The 25,471-nt window shown below is 42.1% G+C and overlaps 1 protein-coding gene across 2 annotated transcripts; it reads left to right on the forward strand.

Annotated features, from left to right (window-relative positions):
• The first annotated feature begins 289 nt into the window (after positions 1-289).
• On the forward strand, positions 290-10,538 carry LOC136223927 (PH, RCC1 and FYVE domains-containing protein 1-like). 2 transcript variants are annotated; one of them, XR_010686204.1, is made up of 10 exons: positions 290-896; positions 2,192-2,278; positions 2,921-3,010; positions 3,996-4,076; positions 4,260-4,454; positions 4,535-6,655; positions 7,078-7,224; positions 7,509-7,676; positions 7,753-7,888; positions 9,572-9,710. XR_010686204.1 is itself a non-coding variant. In XM_066012104.1 (9 exons), the coding sequence occupies exons 1-9, from the start codon at positions 825-827 to the stop codon at positions 9,702-9,704; spliced, it is 3,306 nt and encodes a 1,101-aa protein (XP_065868176.1). In that variant the 5' UTR covers positions 291-824; the 3' UTR covers positions 9,705-10,538. The 2 variants fall into 2 exon arrangements, 1 of the variants encoding a protein (XP_065868176.1); XM_066012104.1 differs by having other exon boundaries at positions 291-896; positions 7,509-7,888; positions 9,572-10,538.
• Positions 10,539-25,471: the final 14,933 nt, after the last annotated feature.

The raw sequence follows: 25,471 nt of genomic DNA on the forward strand, positions 1-25,471 counted from the left end.
AGCTGTTTAATATATATATTTTAAATAAATATTTAATCACTTAGGTAGCTATATTACTATATATTTTTTTGGTTACAAGCTATATTACTATATAAAATCATCATTAAAACATCAAGCCATCAATATCGACCTGACCGAAAACAATTTTTTTGTAATTTTGTTAACAAATCAGCAAACGTGGCATCACGTGATTGGTTATTAGACTACATAAACAGTAGATTAAAGTCAGCTACAGCGTTGACTAAAGTCTTACAATTAAAATCCGTCATTTTCGTTTTTAAAAAAAAAACTTTTCTGTAATTAGATTCTCTCTTTCACTCTCACAGAGTCACAGTAGTATCTTCTTCTTCCTTTTTTCAGCTGAAAATTTTCCCTCATTTTCCTTCCATTTTCTCGCACTTTCTCTCCGCAAGTCAACCGCCTCGAGCTCACCGGCCGCTGAGGGAATCCTTCGAACATATCTCTCGTCGTTTTGGTTGCGGACGAATTCAAGCCCTCTTTTGTTTCCTCCGGCTTTTTTTTTCATTTTTTTTGTTTGATTTGAAATCCTCAAATCTCACAGCCAACTGACAGCTCGATTCCAATTTAGATCAATTTTGGTTTCGATTTCTCCAACAATTTACAGTGTGAAGTTTGATTCTCCGTCCCCCGGTTTTCACGGCTTCGGGACGGAAGTAGAAATAGAAGAAGCTGATGCGTAGCACGGATGAGCTGAAATAGAGGTGTTGATTTAGGTTCTGATGGTTTTAGATGAGGCAATGTGGGGTTGTAGGTGTATGTTGCGTTGCGATGGATAGGTTATTGTCGGGGAAGTGAAGTTGTTGATGTTACGAGGGCAGAAAATGACTGCTGTTGAACAGTCGAGACCTGGCCTTGTGGAGAGAGACATTGAATTGGTAACGTTTTAATTGCTTGCTTTTATATTTGAATTGTGTAGTTGTAACTGTAATTTAAGTGGAAATTTGTCGATAAACTACTAAAATTGGAGAAACGGTGAGCTTTTGGTGTGATTCAAATACGTCGGATTGGTAGTTGTCATCTAAGGTTTAAAGTACGGTCGGCGGATTTTCAGAAGAGTTAGCTTAGCTCAATGAGTTCATCATTTGGATTTTCTTTTGTCCTGTTTAATTGCTTATTGAAATTAAACCAGATGTAACTATTGAGAAGTCATATTGGACTCCTTAGCCTTTGTTTGGGAGTTTGTAGGTTAATGGAGGTGAGAGTTAAAAGGTAATGGAAAGGGAAGGGAAGAGATGGAATGGAAAGTTAAAAATTAACCTTGTTTGGGAGTTTATAGGATGTAAATGAGGTTAAATGGTTAACCTTGTTTGGGAGTTTAAATATGGAGGGGAAGGAAGGTTAAATTTACTCTCCAGAGACAAGAAATTTTAAAAAAGTTTACGTTACTCCCATTAACCCTCAATTTGGAGGTTAGAGTTTGGAGGTTAGAGGAAGTAAAGATTTAACCCCATTAACCTCCATTTACTCCCAAAAAATAACCCACAAACAAGGTTAACTTAATACTTAACCTTCCGTTACTTCCATTTACTCCCATTAACCTCCTCCCAAACAAGGGCTTAGTCCTTAATATTATCTGGTTCAATGTCTCGATAGTAGAAAATTTTCCTCGTGTTTGTTATCTAACAATGCATTTGTTTAAGCTTGTGTTGACGATGGGGGTTGACGATTCTACCCAAGGCAAGAATTATAGGTGGCAACATCCTGAATTCTAAACTAGCTTAGATGCTTAATGCTTGTTTTTGTATATTTTGTTAGAAGAATCATGTAAAATTCATTAACATTGTGATGTCAAATATGTAACGCTAGATTAGCAGCACAAAGTGCTCAAACTCAGCAGAATTTATTATCCAATCCAATATTTTTTTTATAGATGTGCCTCATTGTGTAGACACCTTGGCGTGAAGAACAATTATGTGTTCCTGTGTTCCAAATGCTAGATTATTTTCATCATCTTCAGGAAGAAAGGAAATGGATTTGAATGGAGTAGAGTTCATGAAACACTATAAAAGAAATTCACAAAAGGAAGAATAACATATTTTTGCTGGTTTCATGGACAGATCCTAGATATTTCCATGTTTTCTGATGAATGCTGATGTTGTTCTTTCCATCTAATGGGTAGAGTCTGCATAGTTTATTTTGATTTAGGTTCTTCACTCATTCTTTGTTACAGGCCATCACAGCTCTTAAAAAAGGAGCGCAATTGCTTAAGTACGGTCGTAGAGGGAAACCAAAATTCTGCCCCTTCAGGCTGGCCAATGTAAGATTGAAAATATGATGCTTGTTTTTCTCATTTTTCCTTTGCATTTGAGGTAAACTGCAATGCTAAGTATATATAATATAAAAAGAAGTGAGCTAAACATTTGTTGTGAGGGTTTTTTCAGTAATATGTGATTTTGAGAAACTTCAGTCAGTAATTTGGTCTATTAATTTATTCTAAATTTGTTGCTCACACCAAAATTTGGTAGCAACTTTTTTATGGATAATTACCAAAAAGAGGTCATTGAATTAAGCAAAGCATACTCAACTGTTATTAAAGATTAAAAGAGTGGAAGTACTGATGACCTAATTGCATTAAGAGGGAATGAAACAAAGCAAGCTAAATAGGAGTATGTATGTGTATGTATCATGTATGCATGCTGTCTTCCTGGTGTATCCAGTTTCATTTGTGTCAATTGACTCAATTCTTTTTATCGAAAGCTTTATAAGATACTGCATTTTAATGTCTCAAGGCTTCTGATGTGATTTCTGTTCTATGTGATTTTGCTGCACTCTCTGTCTCTTACATTTGCTGCTTTATTTATGGAACACATCTATTTCATTATTATGTTATATGATGCAGTTGGAGGCCTAATTTAATTTTAAGTTCTCTTTGCCTATCTCCTGGTTGGTTTCTTTTCAGGATGAATCTTCTCTAATTTGGTTATCTGGAAAAGAGGAGAAACATCTTAAACTGAGTCATGTCTCCAGAATTATATCTGGACAGCGCACGGTAAGTTTTTCTGTATCAAGGTTTCCTGCAACTTCCTGATGTTGCATAATGTAGTTGGTATTCACCAGCTGCCTTAATTAGCAATTCTCTCCTATTTCTTATTCTAATTGTAATAAAACCTGGCATTCTTGATCCTTTGGCTTTTGCAATGGTGGATGCCTGAAATTCAATAAATGCAAAGCCAGTCTTTTTATATATGTAAAATAGATCATATGATGCTATTTTTTATAAGCTTTTATAATATAGTAATAGAGCAATTCACTTGGTCTTCAGATGATTAAGCTTCACATATGGCTTTTCTGCATTGGAGTTGATATGCTAGAGGTGCATGTTGCCAGTGTGAATCTGCAATGACTTAATTGGAATTCTTTTATGTGCTTTAAGGGTAAAAGAAATTATAGAACACTTAGCATTGTTATTTTTATCAAGTACAGTTGCATTTGCAGTAGTGGTGAGGGGTAGGGGAAGACCTAAGCAAACTTGGAGGAGGGTGATCGAGAGTGATATGAGTTTATTGGGAATTGAGGAAAATATGGTAGTGGATAGGACGGAGTGGAGGGAGCGAATCTGTGTCGCTGACACGACTTGATTTTCACGGTTTTATATGATGGTTCATGTTAGCCGACCCCGAATCATTTCGGGACTAAGGCTTTGTTGTTGTTGTTGTTGTTGTACAGTTGCAGTTGCATTTGCAATTCTTAATTTGCGCTTCAGCCTAATGTAGTTTGTTGCTTACTTATACTAGTTTGAGAAAAGTTCGGTGATTCTTGAAAAGAAGCTAAATAACTGGATTGTAAATAGATGGAACCTTACTTTCAATGGAACTTTGTTGTATTCTGTCTTTTGCATGGTTGCCAATCCACATTATGTGATAGGCAAAGTGTATTCCTGAAACTGTATTTTATATGTGATAAATGCTATGTTTTTTTTTTACTGAAAGAGAATTACAATAACACTAATTTGTTCGTAGTTTTGCTTACTGCAGCCAATATTTCAGAGATATCCTCGGCCGGAGAAGGAATACCAGTCATTTTCTCTTATATATAGTGATAGGTCCTTAGATCTGGTAGGTATATCATTTCTTGTGCCTTTTTTGTTTCACTTTCTTTGCCCCAAAAGTCATTTTGTGCTTCAAATATTGAGAGTCATCTTTGCAACTGATTTCAACTTTGGAAAAAAAAATTAGAGTACACAATCCCACTTTTCTCACGTGATAATTTCATCTATTGATAAAAAATTTGAAAACCAGATTTGCAAGGACAAAGATGAAGCCGAAGTCTGGATTACTGCACTAAAAGCACTAATATCACGCAACTATCTTAAGAAAGGGAGACCAGAATCTAGAAGTGATGGAATCTCATCTGAAGCAACCAGTCCTAGAGCACAAACCCAAAGAAGTTCTCCTTTGAGTTCTCCATTTGGTAGCGGTGATGGCTCACAGAAGGTATTGTTCTTGGTCCTCATCTGTTATTTCTTTTAATTGCTTCACATATTAAGTAGGGTTTTTGTTTGTTACTGGTGTAGGATGACATGGATCCGATGCGTCTTCGTACTCCATACGACAGTCCTCCTAGAGCTGGCTTAGAAAAGGTGCTATCTGATGTGGAATTATATACTGTGGCTTCCAAGGTTTTATGTCCATCCAATTCTGCTTGTCCCTCTGTTTATTCTGCATCATCAGGAGGCTCTGATGCAATAAATGGTCGTTTAAAGGGTATGAGTACGGATACGTTTAGAGTTAGTTTATCAAGTGCCATTAGCACATCGAGTCAGGGCTCTGGTCATGATGAAAGTGATGCATTGGGCGATGTTTACATATGGGGAGAAGGCACTGGTGATGGTCTTCTTAGTGCAAGAGCAAGTGGAGATGGAAATTCTGGTGTTGGAACTGATTCTTTTGTTCCGAAAGCCTTGGAATCTGCAGTCCTGTTGGATGTTCAGACTATAGCTTGTGGTCGCCGACATGCAGCTTTAGTAACAAAACAGGGGGAGGTTTTCTCTTGGGGGAAGGAGCTTGGAGGTAGACTTGGTCATGGAGTTGACGCTGATGTCTTACATCCAAAGCTGGTCGATGGTCTAAAAAATATCAATGTTGAACTTGTGGCATGTGGAGAGTACCATTCTTGTGCATTAACACTTTCTGGTGATTTATACATATGGGGTGGTGGTTCACACAATTTTGGGCTCCTTGGATATGGAAATGAAGTGACCAATTGGGTTCCAAAAAAATTAAATGGCCCTCTAGAGGGAGTACATGTCTCATCAGTCTCATGCGGACCATGGCACACAGCTGTTGTCACTTCTTCTGGGCAACTGTTTACATTTGGAGATGGAACTTTCGGCGTTTTAGGCCATGGGAATCGGGAAAATGTTTGGATTCCCAGAGAAGTGGAGTCCCTCAAAGGACTCCGTACTGTGCGAGCAGCCAGTGGTGTCTGGCACACTGCTGCAATTGTTGAAGTCATGGTTGGTGCTTCAAGTTCCAGCAATTGCTCTTCAGGGAAGTTGTTTACATGGGGAGATGGAGATAAAGGTCGTCTTGGGCATGGTGATAAAGAACCTAGACTGGTACCCACTCTTGTTGCTGCTCTAGTTGAACCCAACTTCTGTCAAGTTGCTTGTGGGCACAGCATCACTGTTGCTTTGACAACTACAGGCAGTATTTACACAATGGGCAGCCCTGTATATGGTCAACTTGGGAATCCTGACGCTGATGGCAAGCTCCCTGTTCGTGTTGAGGGAAAGCTTGCAAAGAATTTTGTTGAAGAGTTAGCTTGTGGTGCATATCATGTAGCAGTTTTAACTTCAAAAACTGAAGTTTACACCTGGGGAAAAGGTGCACATGGACGACTAGGCCATGGTGACGCAGAAGATAGGAACGTTCCTACAATTGTTGAAGCTTTGAGGGACAAACAGGTCAAAAGTGTTGTTTGTGGAACTAGTTTTACTGCAGCTGTCTGTCTGCATAAGTGGACATCAGGAGTTGATCAATCAATGTGTTCTGGCTGTCGCCTTCCATTTAATTTCAAAAGAAAACGACATAATTGTTACAATTGTGGACTTGTTTTTTGCCATTCTTGTAGCAGCAAAAAGTCTCTGAAGGCCTCCATGGCTCCAAACCCCAACAAACCTTATCGTGTATGTGATCAATGTTTTTACAAACTTAGGAGACCAATTGAAGGTAATTCTTCAACTCATTCTGCTCTAAGCAGGAGAGGAAGCATAAATCAGAGACTGATTGATGTTGAAAACAATAACTATTCCGATACAAGATCCCGTGTACAGCTTGGAAGAAATAATTCCATAGAATCTACTAAAGATGTGCAAGGTGAATCTTTGAAAAGAAACAAAAGATTCAGCTTGAATGGTTCTCAAGTTTCGTTCTCTACAAATGATTCTTCTCAACGTAATGGATATAATAGCTCTAAAACTTTTGGTTCCTCCAAGAAATTCTTCTCAGCTTCTCTTCCAGGGTCAAGAATTATGTCTCGGGCAACATCGCCAACATCAAGGCGGTCTAGTCCACCTAGAGCAATAACTCCTACCCCAAACCTTTCTGTGCATGTCTTGCCGAGAACTATTGTGGATGACACGAAAAAGTCAAACAACAGTCTTAGTGAAGAAGTTGTTAAATTAAGAGCTCAGGTATTTGTATGGTCTTTTATAATTTGAGTGTTCAGAATTTGATTTTAGTTTGGGATGCAATATACATGTCTACTCCTGCATGCGGATAAATTACATTGCTAATTGGAGCAAGTATATACCCCTTCAATAACTATACAGTTGTCATCTTGATTAATAGATTAGTTAGCGGTTTAGTATTATATTCATGACACTTATTGCTAATAATGCTTTTATTAGGCCAGAAAAGGTAGGAAACTAATGGGTTCTTTTAAATAATTATCCTGCTGAAACATTGCTTGTAATGTGCATGGTTATCTGTACTAATGACGTGTTAAAGTCTTGGTTAAATCACATTATGTGACTATGTACATGCTCAGGCTGCTAAAGCACTCTGCATATGCAGCTGTTTATGTGTGGTATGGCTTACTGGCATTCAAATGTAGGTTGAAGAACTAACTCGGAAAGCTCAACTTCAAGAAACAGAACTTGAAAGAACAACAAAACAATTGAAGGAAGCCGTTGCAGTTGTGGAGGAGGAAACTTCCAAATGCAAAGCTGCAAAGGAAGTAATCAAGTCTCTTACTGCCCAAGTAAGCAAAAGTTCAATATCTGCATCTAGTTTCCAAAGGCTGCTTTTGACTTGATCAAAAGTCTTCAATGTCAAATCGTAGGAATGGAATCATTATGGCTGTCTCAGGCCTTCGTTCAAAGTGTCCTTTTGACATAGATGTTAATCGACGTTATTTATTTTTTTTAGTTACTTATTGCGTTAGAAATTGCAACCGAAATCACAAAATCATGCATTTACAGATACCTGTAGTGGCTAATAAGTTGGGCATCATCTGGATTTATGGTTCTTAATATATTTTTGCAGTTGAAGGACATGGCTGAAAGATTACCGGTTGGAGCAGCAAGGAGCAGCTGTTCACCCTCTCAGTTTCTGACCCCAACTCCGCCACGGGAAGTTTCTTTAGCAGTCAATATGCAGCTAAATAGTCCAATAACTCACTATGAAGCAGATTCAAATGGATCAAGCAGTCTGGTGAGTTCTAATGTATCCAGCACTGCCAATAATCAAACTTCATATCACCCTGAATTAGGACATTTGGAAACAACAGCTAGGAATAAGAACAGAACAGCTAAAGTTGAACCTACCAATGGGGATGAATGGGTAGAGCAAGATGAACCGGGTGTGTACATTACCCTTGTTTCCTTGCCAGGAGGTGCCAAAGATCTTAAGCGTGTTCGTTTCAGGTATTTCACAATGCATCCTTTCTCTCACTTCCCCTAAATGTTATATTCTGTATGCTGAAAAGCCTTTGATATATTTTCATTTAATGGAAATAAAAAATTAACATGTTTTTCACTGTGAGAATCTCGGTAGTTTGAAACTGAATACTGGTGTGTGGTTATGAATACATCGAAACTTGGTCTCGGAGAATTGTATATCTTAAGTTAAGTTAGACTTTAGTAAGAGTTTAAGTGTGACAGTCTTAGATAATTGTGTAATGTCTCGTAGCTGGGTTGGGTCTCATAACTAGAGGTGACAATTGTGTACACGACACGAACTCAACACGAATTTATTAGGTTACTGTTTTATTAAATAGATAATGGGTTATTTTTGGATTGACAAGAGATTGACATCCAAAATTTTGGATTGAGTTAGGGTTGACATGCTAACTCGAAAATGACAGGAATATTTAGAATTATCATTATATCCTTTGATATTTTTACATGTCATCTTAATAGTAGTAAAATTACAATTCCACGGGTGAATACGACCCGAACCTTTGTCATCATTAGTAGAGAGAGTAAAATTACACATTTCGAATGATTACATCACACGAACCCAACAATATATAAGCGAATTAGGGGTTTGTTAAAATGATTTTGGGTCAAACTGTTGATGGTCAGAGTTAACATGTTAATCTAAAAATGATATAAATATTTAGAAGTATTACTATATCCTCAAATATTTTTAAATGTCACTTGTTATTTTTAAATGTCACTTGTTGAAGATTTGATTACAAAATTTGTAAAATCTAACTTTGTGTTTGTTAGAAGAAGATAAGAGATTAAATTTTGAGTTGCTATATTTTAGTTATTGATTTTATGTGATTAGTTATCTTTAAGCCTATAAGTAAGCATTAATCCTTCTCTAATAGATGTGCGCTCAAGATTGCATTTCCAGTATTCTTATCTCAATTTCTTAGTTTATTTTTTCTTTCAAAAACCTACTACATGTGACCCACGAACAAACAAAATCGACACTTATCTGATTGGGTTGACATGATTATGATTTTGTGTGTGTGTGTGTTGGGTTAGGGTTGAGTCATCCAAGTATTTAACACTCACTTGATAATAGACACCACAAGGCCACGAACACGAACAAGACCCACTTACTCGAATTGCCACTCTTGCTCCTTACCTTTATATAGGCATGGAGAAGTCCTACCTTGAGTAGATATTAGAGAACTGGCGAGTAACACCTTTAATTTGATATTAGGTACAAAATTTGTGTGCATACTTGTCGAGCAGGACAGGGTACTCGTCGAGTAGAGCTGCTACTCGCTGAGTTCAACAGTGACACTTTTTCTTCCACAAGTCCAAAGCTCTACTCGACGAGTAATGTTACCCTCCGAGTATAAACTTCCTGAAACCGGCTGAAACTGAAACTCTCTGAAAATGTATTGAAATCACCTGAAATTACTTGAAACAAGCCATGGTGGGATACAAATCTAACAAAACCACTGAAATAGGAGCTAAAACAACCCAAAATCTAACAAAAAGAGACTAAAATAGACTCGTAAAACACTGTAAAATACGAGAACAACATTAGATATTAGAGAACTGGGTTTCCAAGTTACTAACTAGTTATCTTTCTGTAGGAAATCATTTATGTGTTATTCTCATATGCATTAATCTCTGTTGCTGTAGTCGAAAGCGATTCAGCGAAAAACAAGCAGAACAATGGTGGCAAGCAAACAGAGGAAGGGTGTATCAACAATACAATGTTCCTATGGCCGATAAATCTATTATCGGTGTGGGAAGGGAAAGTTTAGCTCATTGACCTCCTGCAACCAATGAAGTAACTGCAGCAAAACCAGCACCCGGCACCCGGCACCCGGCACCCGCAACTGCAGATGTTATATCTGTGGAATTTTGAGAAATTGGTATTATATATTGGGAGGTTTAAAGGCATCATTGATTACTGAAATTTCATGGTTGTCTCAAAACGGTCATTCAACTTCAATTTTTCTTAAATAAATCATTCAACTTTAAATTTGTCCCAATTAAGTCACTTTGACAACTTCAAGAGCAAAAAGACACCGGAAAAGTGACGTGGTTGTCACATCATCAGTAGTCAATGTTCATCGCTGACCGAAACAATACATGGCTGCCACCTAGATCACATGTGGCCGTCACCTAGCTGACCTTTGTCAGCTAGGTGGTAGACACGTCATTTTGGTCAACTAGGTGGCAGACGTGTCGTTTCAGTCAGCGATGCACGTTTACTACTGTTGATGTGACAACCATGTTACTTTTCCGGTGTCATTTTGCTCTTGAAGTCGACAAGGTGACTTAATTGAGACAAAATTTAAAGTCCAATGATTTTATTGAGACAACCACGAAAGTTTCAGTGACCAATGATACATTTAACCCTATCTTGGGATATGATTGGAGGAAACCAATTTTGTTTAGAAAAATAGGGATGTGGCTAATTTTCATTTTGTTTCTGTTTGTGTATTTCCATATCCCTTAATGTCTGTCTAGCTTTCAGCCCTTGTGATTTGTCTCACTAAATGTATTCATAATTTTCCCCTAATTTTTACAAAGGGAAGCCTGAAAGTGAAAGGTGGGAGGGAGGGAATGGGATTATGTAAATTGTTTGTAAGTATAATGGAAGCTTTCAATTTCATATTAACTGCCTTATGTATATTCATGAGGATCATCATCATACCATTCCGATTTAATGTTTTTCTTGTCGCGAATGTGTCTACTGATTTGTGTTTTTTTATAACGAAGTTTAGATATCAACCTATTAGATTAAGCAACAACAAATTAAGTGGCGAATTGCCAATTTACCAATTAATATTGCCAGTAAAATTACACGCGATCGTATACATGATATGAAATCGATATTAACTAAGATGTACAAATACCTGAACTTTGATAACCAAAAGTAGTTTTATCATTAACTCGACCAAATATTTTTGTTTTAAAATTGTGTTCTCATGTAGGGCTGTAATCCAGCTGAGCTTAGACTTGTTCAAGCTTGGCTCGCTATAAAATTAACGAGCTCGAGTCCGAGCCGAGCTTTGGTTTGTTCAAGCTCAGCTTAACTCATTAGAAAATAAACGAGCTCGAGCTGATCTTCGAGCTTGTTTCGAACCCAAAATCCTCTTTAAGCTTGGTCCATTAAGAAAATTAACTAACCATGAATTGCTTGTGACTAAATTGATAATTATATTTATAAAGTTTGTTTACAAATAGGTCTTTTAATTGTGTGCATAAATAAGCTCACAAGCAAAGTTCGTAAATAAATAAATAAGATGCTGACAAATAGTTCGTATATTACTCTGATAACATAGAGATATTGTCCCAAGGACTAAAAGGGATATTCACCTTGAGAACGCCGCGTATTGATCCCCAAAGGGGAGCCGGCAGGCGGATCTCCACGGATCTGCTCAGAGAGATCCGCTGGCGGACCTATGAGGCGAATCTCTTCATTCACCTGATTCGCCACTGTAACGGCTGGTCGCCGACTCGGCCATAAAGATCATTAATGAGTTATCAATTAGCTAACTGACAGGTTAAAAATAACTTGTAACCGCCATTAATGAAGCATTAATGGAGGCTTTCTAGTTGCCTGAAGGTTACGACTTCCTCGCTATATATAGCCTGATTCCCTAGGCTATCAAGGTACACACACATTCTCACAACCTTTGTCAATTCAGTTTGTTTCCTTGATTCACCTTACTGACTTTGGCATCGGAGCTTCCCCCCGTCGAACCCAACGACGCCCCCACAGGGACGGACGTGGATCAGAATTTCACTACTTGTTATCAATTGGTGCGGTGATCGTGGAATCCTTAATCAAACAAAGGGTTTTTCGTTCACATTAAGAAACTATGACAACTGGAGATCAGAATCCCTCTTCAGGGATTGAAACACCATTAGTTACACCATCTAGTGCTGGTCGCGCAGATTCAACTGCTCCTGCAACGCACGTCGAAAGTAGTATGAACCCTGATGCTTTCATCAACATGTGTGCACAAGCAATCGGAGAGCGGTTTGGACCCGAGACGGGGAATCGCCTGCGGTCGTTCATGACCCTCCCTCCACATTGGAGCATGGCGTCCACATCGACTGTATCATCCTGGCCATTGTTAAACTTTGGACCGGGCGCCCAGAGTTCCTCCTTTCTCCAAGCTCACAGCACGGATTCCATGGTAACTACTACGGCGGCAGCTGGAGAACGACAAATCAATAGGGAGTTATTCCCTGGTGGCGCAGAAGGAAGTCAAAGGAATGATTCAACCCTTCCGGGCGGATCTACGGGTCCTGGATATATCTAGGCGGGTTCGATATCCCAAGGCGCCCACAGACGAATCTCTCCCTTGGCGGATCCGAGGGGCGAACGCACAAAAAGCGTAGAAGGGAGAAAAGTAGGCGGTCCAAATCACCCTCGCCTCGACGACCAAGATCCTCACGTCGGGACAGATCGCCCCCATCTACTGGTCGTAGACGGAGTAAAAGGCCAGCAGAGACAACCCATTTGAGTGGACCACCACCCCCGCCACCCTCAGGAACTGTTGGACACATCCCGTTGGGAAGCCATGGAGGAGGTAGTGGGCAAGCTCCCCCAAGAGGTAGTAGCGGAGGAGGAGGCGGACGCGGAAGTGGAGGAAGGCGTTCGCCATCAGATCCATCATCTGGGTCAAGTTCTTCTTCTTCTCCAAGCAGATCTCCACGAAGGGGTCGCCCAAGGGTGGATCCGGAGAATTTTGATGATAGAGTTAGAGCTCTGGTGCTCCATATGAATGAGGAAAATGCCAGGCATAATCCGTTCGTCAATAGAGATTCGTCTTTCGCAGCTTGGATTGAGGCAGAAGAAACTGATAGAGCTTTTAAAATACCTAATCTCGCTATCTATACAGGTGTTGACAATCCGGAAGCTCACGTCAGAAAATACCGGATCCTGCTCAAACTCAACCGTGCCACCGAGCCTGTGCTCTGTAAAATGTTTGTCACCACGCTAGGAGGTCCAGCCTACGGGTGGTTTCAGTCTTTACCTCCGGGCTCAATAAACAGTTTTGATCAATTGAGCAGGGAATTTTGTGCTAAATTCGCTGGTTGTATTCCTCCAGTGGTTAAATCCGGAAAGCTTTTTGAGTTAAAGCAGAAGGCGAATGAATCCCTTCGAGAGTACGTAGACACTTTTAACCAATTGTGCATACAAATCGTTGATGTGGATATCTCCGTAGCAGTGGAATGTTTTGTGAGAAACACCACTTGTAAAAGCTTGCAAGAAGATCTAATTCGAAAGAAACCCACCAGCATGGCAGAATTGATGGAGCGTTGTAAAGACTTTATCGAGGTGGATGACATTCGCCAAGGATCACTGTCATCGCCCAAAAGGAACAACGGCGAATCTCGCCATCGAGATAGAGACAAAGACAAACATCAGGATTCTTCCTCTAGAAGCAGGCAAAGGGGTTCTAAGAATAAATCAACGTTTGTCACCTCTTTCACACCTCTCAACGCTTCTAAAAGTGAAGTCCTTATGTGGATCGAGAACAGTCAACACAAACGGAGCATTTCATACCCCGAACCAAAGGGGGGGGGGGAGTACACCAATACTGCTAAAAATCCTAAAAATTATTATAAATATCACAGGAAAAATGGCCATGACATCGATGCATGTTGGGAGTTAGCTCGGGAAATCGAGCGTCTCATCGAGAGAGGCAAATTGGATCGGTTCATCCAGAATGACGGCAAGAAAGGAGATGGTGATAGATCCAAAGAGGACCCAAAGAAGAAGGGGAAAGGTACCATTAATGTCATAGCAGGCGGACCTGGATACCAACCAATACTGAAAAAGGCAAAGACTACCGCTCTTGACAGGGCATCGTTAAATTGCCCTTTTGCCGATGTAGGTCCTGAAATCTCTCCCCATGCAGATGCACTGGTCGTCACTATGATGGTGGAAGGCTGGGAGATGAAAAGAGTGATGGTTGATACGGGGAGTTCGTGCAATGTCATCACCAGAGGAGCTTTTGCCAAACTCATGATTGATCCAGTCCAGGTAGAGCCAACTGTGGTTGATATCCTAGGAGTGACGGGACACACTATCCAAACAAAAGGCCAAGTCACTCTGGATTGCGAGCTTACGGACGATGATCAGGTCTGGAAAGGTGATCTGGAATTCTCTGTCTTGGATGGTCAGTTAGCTTACAATATCATCCTCGGACGGCCCTTTATCTCCGAAGTTGCAGCCCTTATCTCCATACGCCACTTAACGCTTTACATCCCCACGGCCAAGGGAGGTGTAATGATCAGAGGTAGCCAAAAGGTGGCCCAGGAGACATATTCGGCATCACTAATGATTCACCCCCAATCTAAGGAAGAGGATGAGGAAGAGCTCGTCACAATGGCCTTGGGCGAGACAGAAATGTACCTTATGGCGGATGAAAAGCAGGTGCGAATGGCTAAAGGGCTCAAGGGCGAAATTAAAAATGCAATCACTCAGGTACTCCGTGAAGCGGAGGATGTCTTCGCATGGAAGGATGAGATTCTCCCCGGAATCAGTCCAGACGTGATCACTCACAAGCTCAACATTGATAAAGATGCAGTTCCTGTGGCTCAGAAGCGGAGAAACCATGGCCCCGAAAGGCAGAAGGTGATAGAAGAAGAGATCACCAAGCTCCAGCGGGCGGACGCCATTGAAGAGGTGCTTTATACTCAGTGGCTGGCGAACGTCGTTCTGGTAAAGAAGGCGGGCGGATCTTACCGCATGTGTATTGACTTTACTGATCTCAACAAAGCTTGTCCCAAAGACAACTATCCTCTGCCATGTATTGACATGCTTGTGGACGGAACCGTCGGTCACGCCATGTACTCCTTTACGGATGTGAAGTCAAGTTATCATCAGATCCCCATGGAGCCTTCAGATAGAATCAAGACCTCGTTCGTAACACATCAAGCCACTTATTGCTTCAAAGTTATGCCCTTTGGGCTTAAAAACGCAGGTGCAACTTATCAGAGGATGATGAACAAGATATTCGCAGATAGTAAAGGGGATAACTATTCTGTCTATGTAGATGACATGATCATCAAAAGCACAACCATAGAAAGGCATGCAGACGATGTAAAGGAGGTACTGGACGTACTCCGATGCCACAACATTAAGCTGAACCCAGAGAAGTGTACTTTTGGTGCGACATATGGAAAATTCTTAGGGTTCATGATCAGCGAAAAAGGAGTTAGCCCAAATCCTGACAAGGTTAAGGCCGTCCTAGAAATGCAAGCACCACGGAACATCAGAGAGGTGCAACGCCTTAATGGGCGGAGCATAGCCTTGGGCAGGTTTATCTCTTGTTCAGCTCGTAGATGTCAGCCCTTTTACGAGGTCATCAAGAAGCAAAAGGTGTTCGAGTGGAATGAGGATTGTGAAAAGGCCTTCGAAGGAATCAAGCGGTTCCTCACGGAGCCGCCCATGATGAGTCGACCAATGAAGGGAGAGGACCTCTACATGTATGTATCGGTTACGGATAAAGCTGTATGCACGGTCATGATACGAGAGGAGGATGGCCAGCAGTTTCCGATTTATTATGTGAGCAAGGTTCTGAAAGACGCCGAAACTAGATATTCTAAGCTTGATAAGATGGCGCTGGCTGTTGTCACCACAGCAATCCACCTTAGACCATATTTCCAGGCGCATACTGTGGTGGTTCGAACGAATATACCGATGAGAAAGGTGTTGCAGAAGCCAGATACCTCTGGAAGGTTGATGGAATGGGCAATCCGCCTTGGTGAATTCGACGTAAGATATGAAAGCAGGCCAGCTTTAAAGAGTCAGGTCCTGGCAGACTTTGTGAATGAATTCACTGATGAAGGGATAGATCATCCCAAGCCTCCAGTAGAGGAATGGACAATGTACACCGATGGCGCCTCCTCAGCGGATGGAGCTGGCGTAGGCGTTATGATCAAGGGTCCCCAATACATAAAGTTACGGTACACAGCAAAATTAAATTTCCATGCAACTAATAATGCTGCTGAATATGAAGCTCTGATATTGGGATTACGCCTACTCAAAGAAATCACTCCTGAGCGGATTGTGATCTATAGTGACTCTAAGCTAATGGTCAACCAAGTAATCAAGAATTACGAAGTGAAAGATGATGTTTTGGCCAAATACGTAGCAGAAGTCAAAAAATTGCTGGATCACCTTGAGGCTAAGGAAACCAAATGGGAACTGATTCATGTACCAAGGGAGTCCAACACTGAGGCGGATCATTTGGCCAAAATGGCCTCTTGTGAGGAGAATGGACAGATCCAGATTGTCCCTTTGAAGTTAAAATAGCTCCAGCCTTCGCTTCAGAGGAAGTATCCCTACTCACAACGGTAGAAGATGATTGGAGATCGGTCATTCGCCAATATCTGCTATGTGGAACCTTACCTGAGGATAAGGAAGAGGCACGGCGGATAGTTAGAAGAGCGGCTTATTTCTCCATAATCAACGACGGCCTCTACAGAAAATCTTTTAGCCATCCTTGGTTGAAGTGCATTCTGCCGGAAGAGGGACAACAAATCCTCAAGGAGCTACACGAGGGATCATGTGGGGCTCATGAAGCATCCGCCACTATCTTGAAGAAATCCAGGTTAGCGGGTTTCTACTGGCCCACGGCCGAATTGGATGCCCAAAAACTGGTAGAATCTTGTCATAGTTGCCAGATTCATGCGAATGAATCACATACTGCCAAACATCTCCAGAGGCCCATCATAGAATGACGGCCATTCGCCCTCTGGGGAATAGACATTGTCGGCCCATTTCCTCCAACTCGCCGACAGAGGAGGTACGTGGTAGTGGCGGTGGATCATTTCACTAAGTGGGTAGAAGCCGAAGCTGTCTCCTCCATCACTGCAGAACGAATGGTGGAATTCGTCAAAGACAACATCGTGGGAAGATACGGTATTCCGCATACCATCATCACCGATAATGGAACACAGTTCAACTGTAGCGAATTCAAAACTTTCTGTGAAGGGTTGGGCATCCTGAACAGATTTGCCTCCGTTTATTATCCCCAATCCAATGGGATGACCGAAGTCACGAATCAGACGATCGTAAAAGGGATAAAGAAGAGATTGGGAGAGCATGATAAGAAGTGGACGGATCAGCTGACAAGCATATTATGGGCTTATCGCACCACTCCTAGGACGGCCACAGGAGAAACACCATTCGCCCTTTCTCATGGTGTAGAGGCTGTGATCCCGGTTGAAATACAGGTCCCAAGTGATAGAGTGGCCTTTTATTGCGAAAAGGACAACGGCAAAAGGCTAAGGGAAAGTCTGGATCAAGTAGGCGATCGAAGAGACCAAGCCTATGTACGCATGGCGGCGTATAAACAGCGGATCGCCGCTTACCATGATAAAAATGCCAAGCTTGTGGATCTGAATGTGGGTGACCTTGTGTTCCGAAAGGCCGACAAAATCCAGTCTCGAGAAGGCAAGGGCAAGTTAGGGCTCAACAGGACGGGTCCATATCAGATAGTGGAAAAGATTGGATTCGCCACATTTAAAATTCAGGACATGGAGGGCAACACATTGCCGCGCACATGGAACCTCCAAAATCTCCGCAAATATTTTGTCAGAAAATGAAGTGTACACACGGTCTTGAGTACTCTTTTTCCTTTAGTAAGCTTTTTCCCATGTGGTTTTTCTTACTAAAGGTTTTAACGAGGCTCACTTATAAGACCTGCTTACTGTAATAAAGCATTTCTCCTATTAATAAACATCATTTGTTCTATTATCTGTGTTCTTTTTAAAGTTTATTGCAGCAATATCAATATTCCAGTCTTAAAAAGAAGGGGGGCATCCAATGCTCTCCACATTAACAAAGTATCGCTATCTCATAGCTACTTTTTCTCCTTGGACATAAGAGAATCTATCTTATGGGCGGATCCATCTCTGAGAGGATCCCAATCTCCGATAGAGTTAAAACGATCCTTGGACGCAAGGTCTTTACACTCTCTTACATATCCTTCCCAAAAAAGGATTCACAAGTCCTACGGGCGGATCACTTCACCTCAAAGACAGGTAGCAAATTGATCCCCTAGGCAACTTTACTTCCTTCAATGGAATAGAACAGCTTCTAACCTTCACAAAGGTCCATGCAATGGAGTATGGCTGGCCACCTACTCCAAAATAAATCCTAGATGCCTATACATTTTACTTACGTAAATGTAATAGTAAAATAAATAGCTGCCATAAAGGATTAAAACAAATTGTACTTAACGATTTTTTACAAATCACAAGTAAGCAACTAATTAACAATGGGAGCATCCTCCTTTGCACTATCCTCGCTTACGGCGCTTGCCTGGAAAGCCTCCTTCTCCACAGCCTCAGATACGCCAGCCAAAGGTATCTCCTTTTCCACGGAAGATGTGGGACCAAGAGGAAGAGCGTTATCAGTGATCGGTTCTTCACCCGCCTTGGGGGGCACTTCCTCCAGCTCCACCAGAGGGACAGTAGTGGAAAGTTTGCTTTCTTCCATGGGTCCCTTCATCCATCTCTCAACGTATTCGCGGATGTATTCCTTAGCGTCTGACATCTTGTCATATTTGGCTACGTCTTCTGGTTCGGGGACGGCGAACTGCGGATCTACGAAATCAATCTCGGGATGCGCCAGGGAAAAGTACGCCATGAGCAGTTCGCCATAGTAGAAGGCTTGCTCACCCGCCGTATATTCAGCTTCTCCTAGGGCGTCCTCATGATTCTTAGCGTCTATCGCAATCTTTTCCTTTAGCTTCTCAATCTCCGCGTCTCTAAGGACCAAGGCGGCTGTGGCAGAGGCAAGGTTCGCATTAGCAGAAGCGATGTGCGCATTGGCATCCGCTACCTCTTTCTCCAGCTTTTCAATGGTTGCCTTATCCGCCACACCTTGAAGGAGCTCAGCTTCCATAGCACGTATGCGAGTATACATCTGTCAAAAACAAATAGTTTCGTTAAAAGAAAAGGGCAAAGGAACAACTTTTTCTACAAAAAGTCCTTCCTAGGGGACTTACCATAAGGAACTCCGTTTTCCCCTTTTGTGCATGAATGGAACCAGGAATTTGGTTCTGATTCCTTTGTACTTCGCCCACTTGACCCAGGGCTTCATCCAAGTCGTTTATGATGGACTCATTCTCAAAATATCCTTGAGCGCCATACTTGGCGGACCAGTATCCGCCCATATCAGGTTTCGCCATCTGCACAAACGTTCAAGGGTCAAAACTTAAAACCTGATAAACAGGTAAAAATAAAAGGCAACTTACCTGTTCTATCTCCCCAACAGGCCTGGCGGACCTCATGGCATCCGCCATAAGCTTAGGGCCTCCAGTGGCTATAGGCTTCCTCCTTTTTAATGGCGGCTCGACCACTATTCCCGCAGGGCGTTTTCCAGTATCCGTTTAAGGATTCGACACTTGATCTTTCCTACGTGCTTCAGCCTCCAAAAACTTCCTACGCTTCTTTGCAATAGCGTGATTGGCCTTAGATAAACCCCTGCCAAAGAAAACATTGAAGTAATCAAAGTTCAAGAAGGAATAAAAGTTACCTTGGTCAAATTACGTAATCTTGAAGTAAATGAATTGCTCCCCCTCTCGGCGAATCAACGGAATATCACTCATCATGAAGGCTAAAGCGTCTGCGTATGTCCATGAATCCACCTTGATCTTCTTCATGAGCTCCGCCACCACTTCATCACTATCGGTCAATATTCGCATATCGCCCGCCATGTGTAGAGGCTTGGGATTCCAAAACGAGGGAAAACCCAGTGATTCGCCCTCTTTTATCTTCACATGGAAGAATTTCTCATCCCAGCAATGGACATTGGACATTTTGTCACTGAAGGGCGAATATACTCCGAATTTGGCGAAGGTGAGATATGATTCATACTTCCGTTTTGAGGGTTTATGGAAAGCTCTAAAAACACGACCCGTGTATACCACTCCTAAATTTGAGGCGAGGTAGCAGTCTAAAGCAATATCCAACCAACCGTTGGGGTGTAGTTGGCTGGCTGTAATATCAAAGTAGGAGAGGATGTCCGCCATCATTTTTGGGAGAGGAAGCCGGAACCCTCTCTCTACATGACTGCAATATACTGTTAGAAAACCGCTAGGCGGACAGGAAGGTCGTTGATGGGCTGCGGCTAACTGAGTCTCATAATTATTGATCCAAGGGAAGCGATTCGCCAGATCTACTAGATCCGCGGCACTCATGCGAGACGGAGTGGACTCCGCTCGAGGGTTCTTTTTCCTAGGTGGGATAGAAGAAGAGGCCATTGTCCCCGAAAAATACCTAGCCTTAACGGCCGGAGCGGTACCGGAGACAGAAGTGGAAAGAACTGGATTCCTAGTGGAACGAGTTTGGTAACGATTACACGCCGAGTTACTAAACTCAGCTAAATTAGAGCTAATCGTGTCCTCGGAGGAAAATGAGTTCTCCGATGACGAAGTGGTCCAACTAAAATCAACAACTATTTCTGGGGAAGGGGTCGAATTAAAAAGTTTCAAAGTTGATCTAGAAGATGAAGACGAACTTCTAAACATTCAGAGAAAAGTTAAACCGAAGAAGATGAACTTACATGTGAAATCGGAAGCTTGGTGCGAAACTCTGAAAATTTCCAGAAAAGCTTCGAACAATAAAGGAGACAATGAAGAAGAAATGGATAAGAAAGAGAAAGCGAAAGAGGAAGAAGGTTGTTTTCTCCTTCCTGGGACAGTGCGTCCACTACACGTGTCATTCATCAATTGGCATCGAACAGTGTGCTCATTAATACAGATGTTTATGACGGCGCGCGGAAGCTCAAAAGCCCTAAAGGACTTTAAGGGCATTTTGGGGGGGCTTCTGATAACATAGAGATATTTTCCCAAGGACTAAAAGGGATATTCACCTTGAGAACGCCGCGTATTGATCCCCAAAGGGGAGCCGACAGGCGGATCTCCACGGATCTGCTCAGAGAGATCCGCTGGCGGACCTATGAGGCGAATCTCTTCATTCACCTGATTCGCCACTGTAACGGCTGGTCGCCGACTCGTCCATAAAGATCATTAATGAGTTATCAATTAGCTAACCGTCAGGTTAAAGATAACTTGTAACCGCCATTAATGAAGCATTAATGGAGGCTTTCTAGTTGCCTGAAGGTTACGACTTCCTCGCTATATATAGCCTGATTCCCTAGGCTATCAAGGTACACACACATTCTTACAACCTTTGTCAATTCAGTTTGTTTCCTTGATTCACCTTACTAACTTTGGCATCGAAGCTTCCCTCCGTCGAACCCAACGACGCCCCCACAGGGACGGACGTGGATCAGAATTTCACTACTTGTTATCATACTCATTTATTATGTTTGTGAACGAACTCATCTAATAGCAAATGAAATAATATTAAGTTTAGATATTTGTGAACTAACACAAAACTATATAGTCTTCTACAAATCTAAAATTTGTTCACAAATATTCTAATCAAGCATGCTCGCGAGCCGAGTTTTGGCATACTCAAGCTCGGCTCATTTACGAACTGAGCCAGTAAATCGTACTCACGAGCGGCTCATTTACAAATCGAACCGAGTAGAGCCGAGCTTTTATCAGGCCAACCACCGAACCGCTTATGAATGGCTCAACTCATTTATAGCCCTATTCCCATGTATAATTTTGAGATACATTATGATAATCAAACTCTAATTCATATTGTATAATTTTTGTTTTAAAATTGTGATAATCAATTGATACATGCTCATCCTAAGCCCACCAATATTTTTTTAATAAAAAAATAAACAAACTCAGAAAATCCACACAATATTACAAAAACAAGTAATGCATTTATTATTATTTGCCATTTTAAGAATAAGGTAAAGATATGAAAGAATCTTGTATTTCACATATTTAGTAAAATAATTAATAAAAAGGATATCATTCACATGTACCATTATTATCTTTTAACTATATAAACCCATCTCACATAATAAATAAAATACACACAGAAAAAATCAAATCAAAGAAACACAGATTTACTTAAACAATGTCTTCTTCATCTGGAGCTTTTTCATTTGTTATGATGTTAGCTATGGCAATCTGCATTATTCAGATTCAAGCAAGAGACGGACCATCTCCTCCGCGCTACCATTTCTCCGTTTACTCATTAACGGCTGTGAAAGTGGAATTCTAAGAGATATTAACGGGACTTGCATAACTAATGATGGTGCTACGTCGACGTTTCATCTATTCCGGTTGTGGGAAACACATAGTACGAGATTTAATATCACCGATCAGAGTCATGTAACTTATGGTTGTGTAATAAAAAGAGGGTTTACACAACGTAAAAGTATCACGACATTTGATCAAGCCAGAGATAGAGGAGATAATAGATGTGGAAGTATTAGATATTAGATATTCTCAAGATTATATTGTTTAGTTATAAGATCACACTGTATCTAGTTAGTTAGTCATTCACTACAACGTGAACTCTACATTGTATTTATACTGAATTACACATCAATAATATTCAGTCATTCATACTCTATTATGGTATCAAAGACCTAATTTTCCTTCTTTCTCTCCAACCCTAACTCCTCCTCTTCGCATTCTACCGAAACACTTCCATCCATTCCGTGCCGTCGACCTCATCACCGGCAGCCATGACAACCACCACCGGCCCCACTTCCGGCAACTCCCACAACATCCCTCCAAATTCTGGCAACTCCGCCACTCCTCCCAACTCCGGCCACCCCGCCTCCAACACAAACCAAAACACCAACAGTCCGAATTCTCACCCAGCCCTAACCGTCTCAAACATTTCGACATTTATCAAAATCAATCTCGACATCGAGAAAGGCCAATACCCGACCTGGGCTGCCCTGTTCAAACTTCATGCCACGACATTTCAGGTTCTTGACCATATTCTTCCTTCCCAAACCACCGATCCTTCCACTCCCACCCTTCAAGACACAAACCCTGTTCTCTGGAAACGCATTGACGCTATTGTCCTCCAGTGGATATACAGTACTATTTCCCTTGACCTTTTACACACCATAATTGAAGTAGATTCGTCTGCAGCTCAGGCCTGGCAACAACTCCAGGATATTTTCTCAGACAATAAGAACTCCCGTGCCCTCTTTCTCCAACAAGAATTCTCCAAAATCAAGCTTGAAAGCTTCTCTGACATTTCCTCCTACTGTCAACATCTCAAATCCCTGTCTGATCGGCTCTCCAATATTGACTGTCCTGTTACTAATGACCAAATGGTTCTGCAGCTTATTTCTGGCTTAACAGATGCCTATGACACTGTCGGCACCCAGATTCGCCATGGCGACCCCCTTCCGCCTTTTCACAAGGCCAGATCCATGCTTATTCTCAAAGAAACGGCACGAGCTCACAAGAGTGCTCCTTCTCCTGACACGGTAGCTCTCACCGCCGCTACTGACACCACCGACCCGCCATCCCACTACACACCATCTCGGCATGTGCCAAACCGATCGCACCACGCTCCTCGTGGCGGTCGGTATGGCGATCGACCATATCACGGAAGAGGAGGGCGGCACAGCAATCGTCAGTCCAGCTCCTCCTATCGTTCGGTTTACCCGTGGGCCCCATACTACCCCTGGGCACCGTAGCAACCTTGGGCCAGTCCGCCCTGTCCATACCCGACGGCACCCTGGCCTCAGCCATCCCCTCATGGTCGCCCCCAATCACAGTCCGGCATCCTTGGCCCGCGACCTAACTTGCCGCAGGCACATCTCAACATGGCTGGCCCCTCTTATGCTCCGACCGACATTGAATAAGCCATGCACACCATGTCCATCACACCTCCTGATCAATGGCACATGGACACCGGAGCTACATCACACATGACGGCTCATCAAGGTACACTCACACCATGGTAATATTGTTGTTGGTAATGGTAATTGTGTACCCATTTTAGGCTCTGGTAATGCATATTTAGCCACTAAACACCAACCCCTCAAATTGAAAAATGTACTGCATGCCCCTCAATTAATCAAAAATCTCATTTCTGTCCGTCAATTTACTACTGATAACAAAGTTTCTGTTGAATTTGATCCTTTGGGTTTCTCTGTGAAGGATTTACAGACGGGAACGCGTATCATGAGAGGTAATAGTACCGGGGATCTCTATCCAGTCGTGTTTAGTTCGTCTCCTTCACCTCCGTGTCATTCCGCTCTCACCGCACTCTCTTCCGATGTTTGGCATCATCGTCTAGGACATCCAGGGTCCCCAATTTTGGACACCCTGATCAATAAACATTTTATTTCATGTAACAGGAGTAATAATAATGTTTCTGTTTGTCATCCTTGTGTTAATGGAAAACAGGTTAAATTACCGTTTCAGTCCTCCTACAATTCTGCTTGTATACCATTTGATTTAATTCATAGTGATATATGGACGTCACCGATATCGAGTTCTAGTGGTCACCGATATTATGTTTTATTTCTTGACAATTACACAAATTTTCTTTGGACGTTCCCGTTAGCTAACAAATCCCAAGTCTATTCCGTGTTTCTCACCTTCCGTACGTTCATTCGAACTCAGTTTGAACGTGAAATCAAAACGTTTCAATGTGATAACGGTGGGGAATTTAACAATAACTCATTTCGCCAGTTTTGTAATACTCACGGAATGCAATTCCGCTTCTCCTGTCCGTATACCTCACCCCAAAATGGTAAATCTGAACGAACTATTCGAACCATTAATAATATCATTTGCACAATTATGAACCACGCGGCTGTTCCGTTTCAATTTTGGCACCATGCTCTTGCACTCGCCACTTATCTTCTCAACATCTATCCCCACAAAATTTTAGGTTACAACTCTCCCACACAAATACTCTACCTACGGGATCCCACATACTCTCATCTTCGAATCTTCGGATGCTTGTGCTTTCCCCTCATTTCATCGTCATCTCGTCACAAATTAGAGGCTCGCTCACGGCCGTGTGTCTTCCTAGGATATCCCCAAAATCATAGGGGATACATGTGCCTTGAGCTGTCCACAAATAAACTCATTGTTTCCCATCACGTGGTATTTGACGAGTTAGTATTCCCGTTCAAACACCAAAAATTCACTACATCGTCCGCTCCCCACCCTCCAAATCCAGTCGGTGGTCTCCTGCCCATCACTCAATCCACGCCCGAAATTCATCCGTCCCCTTCTCCTTTATCGGTTGCGTCCCCGTCCGTGTCGCCCTCATCATCATCGCCCGAAATTCAATCCACGTCGTCACCCCTATCCCAACCGTCCATGTCGTCCCGCCTAGCGTCCCCGTCTCCCATGTCCCTGTCCTTCCCCGAGTCGTCGTCACCTGTTGTGTCCTCTCGGTCCGTGTCATCTCCTGTCGAGTCGCCCTTATCCTCGTCATCGTCCCCTCGAGTATCCCCATCTCCTATCCTGTCCAATTCTCATTCTTCTGCTAGTACGACCAGGGTCGATGCTTCTGTATTAACACCACATCCTATCACCACAGACACCATACTCACCCTATGACCACCCGAGCACAACACGGCACCTATAAACCACGTCGTATGCTTAACTTATCCACTTCTGCACCACCCGTTATTTC

Source organism: Euphorbia lathyris, chromosome 3 (assembly GCF_963576675.1).
Source record: "Euphorbia lathyris chromosome 3, ddEupLath1.1, whole genome shotgun sequence".
NCBI lineage: Eukaryota > Viridiplantae > Streptophyta > Magnoliopsida > Malpighiales > Euphorbiaceae > Euphorbia > Euphorbia lathyris.

Coding starts and splice junctions, on each gene's coding strand:
- LOC136223927 (XM_066012104.1), top strand. CDS start 825: ATGTTACGAGGGCAGAAAATGACTGCTGTTGAACAGTCGAGACCTGGC. Junction 3,011..3,995: donor TTATATCTGGACAGCGCACG/GTAAGTTTTTCT, acceptor TGCTTACTGCAG/CCAATATTTCAGAGATATCC. Junction 7,889..9,571: donor CTTAAGCGTGTTCGTTTCAG/GTATTTCACAAT, acceptor CTGTTGCTGTAG/TCGAAAGCGATTCAGCGAAA.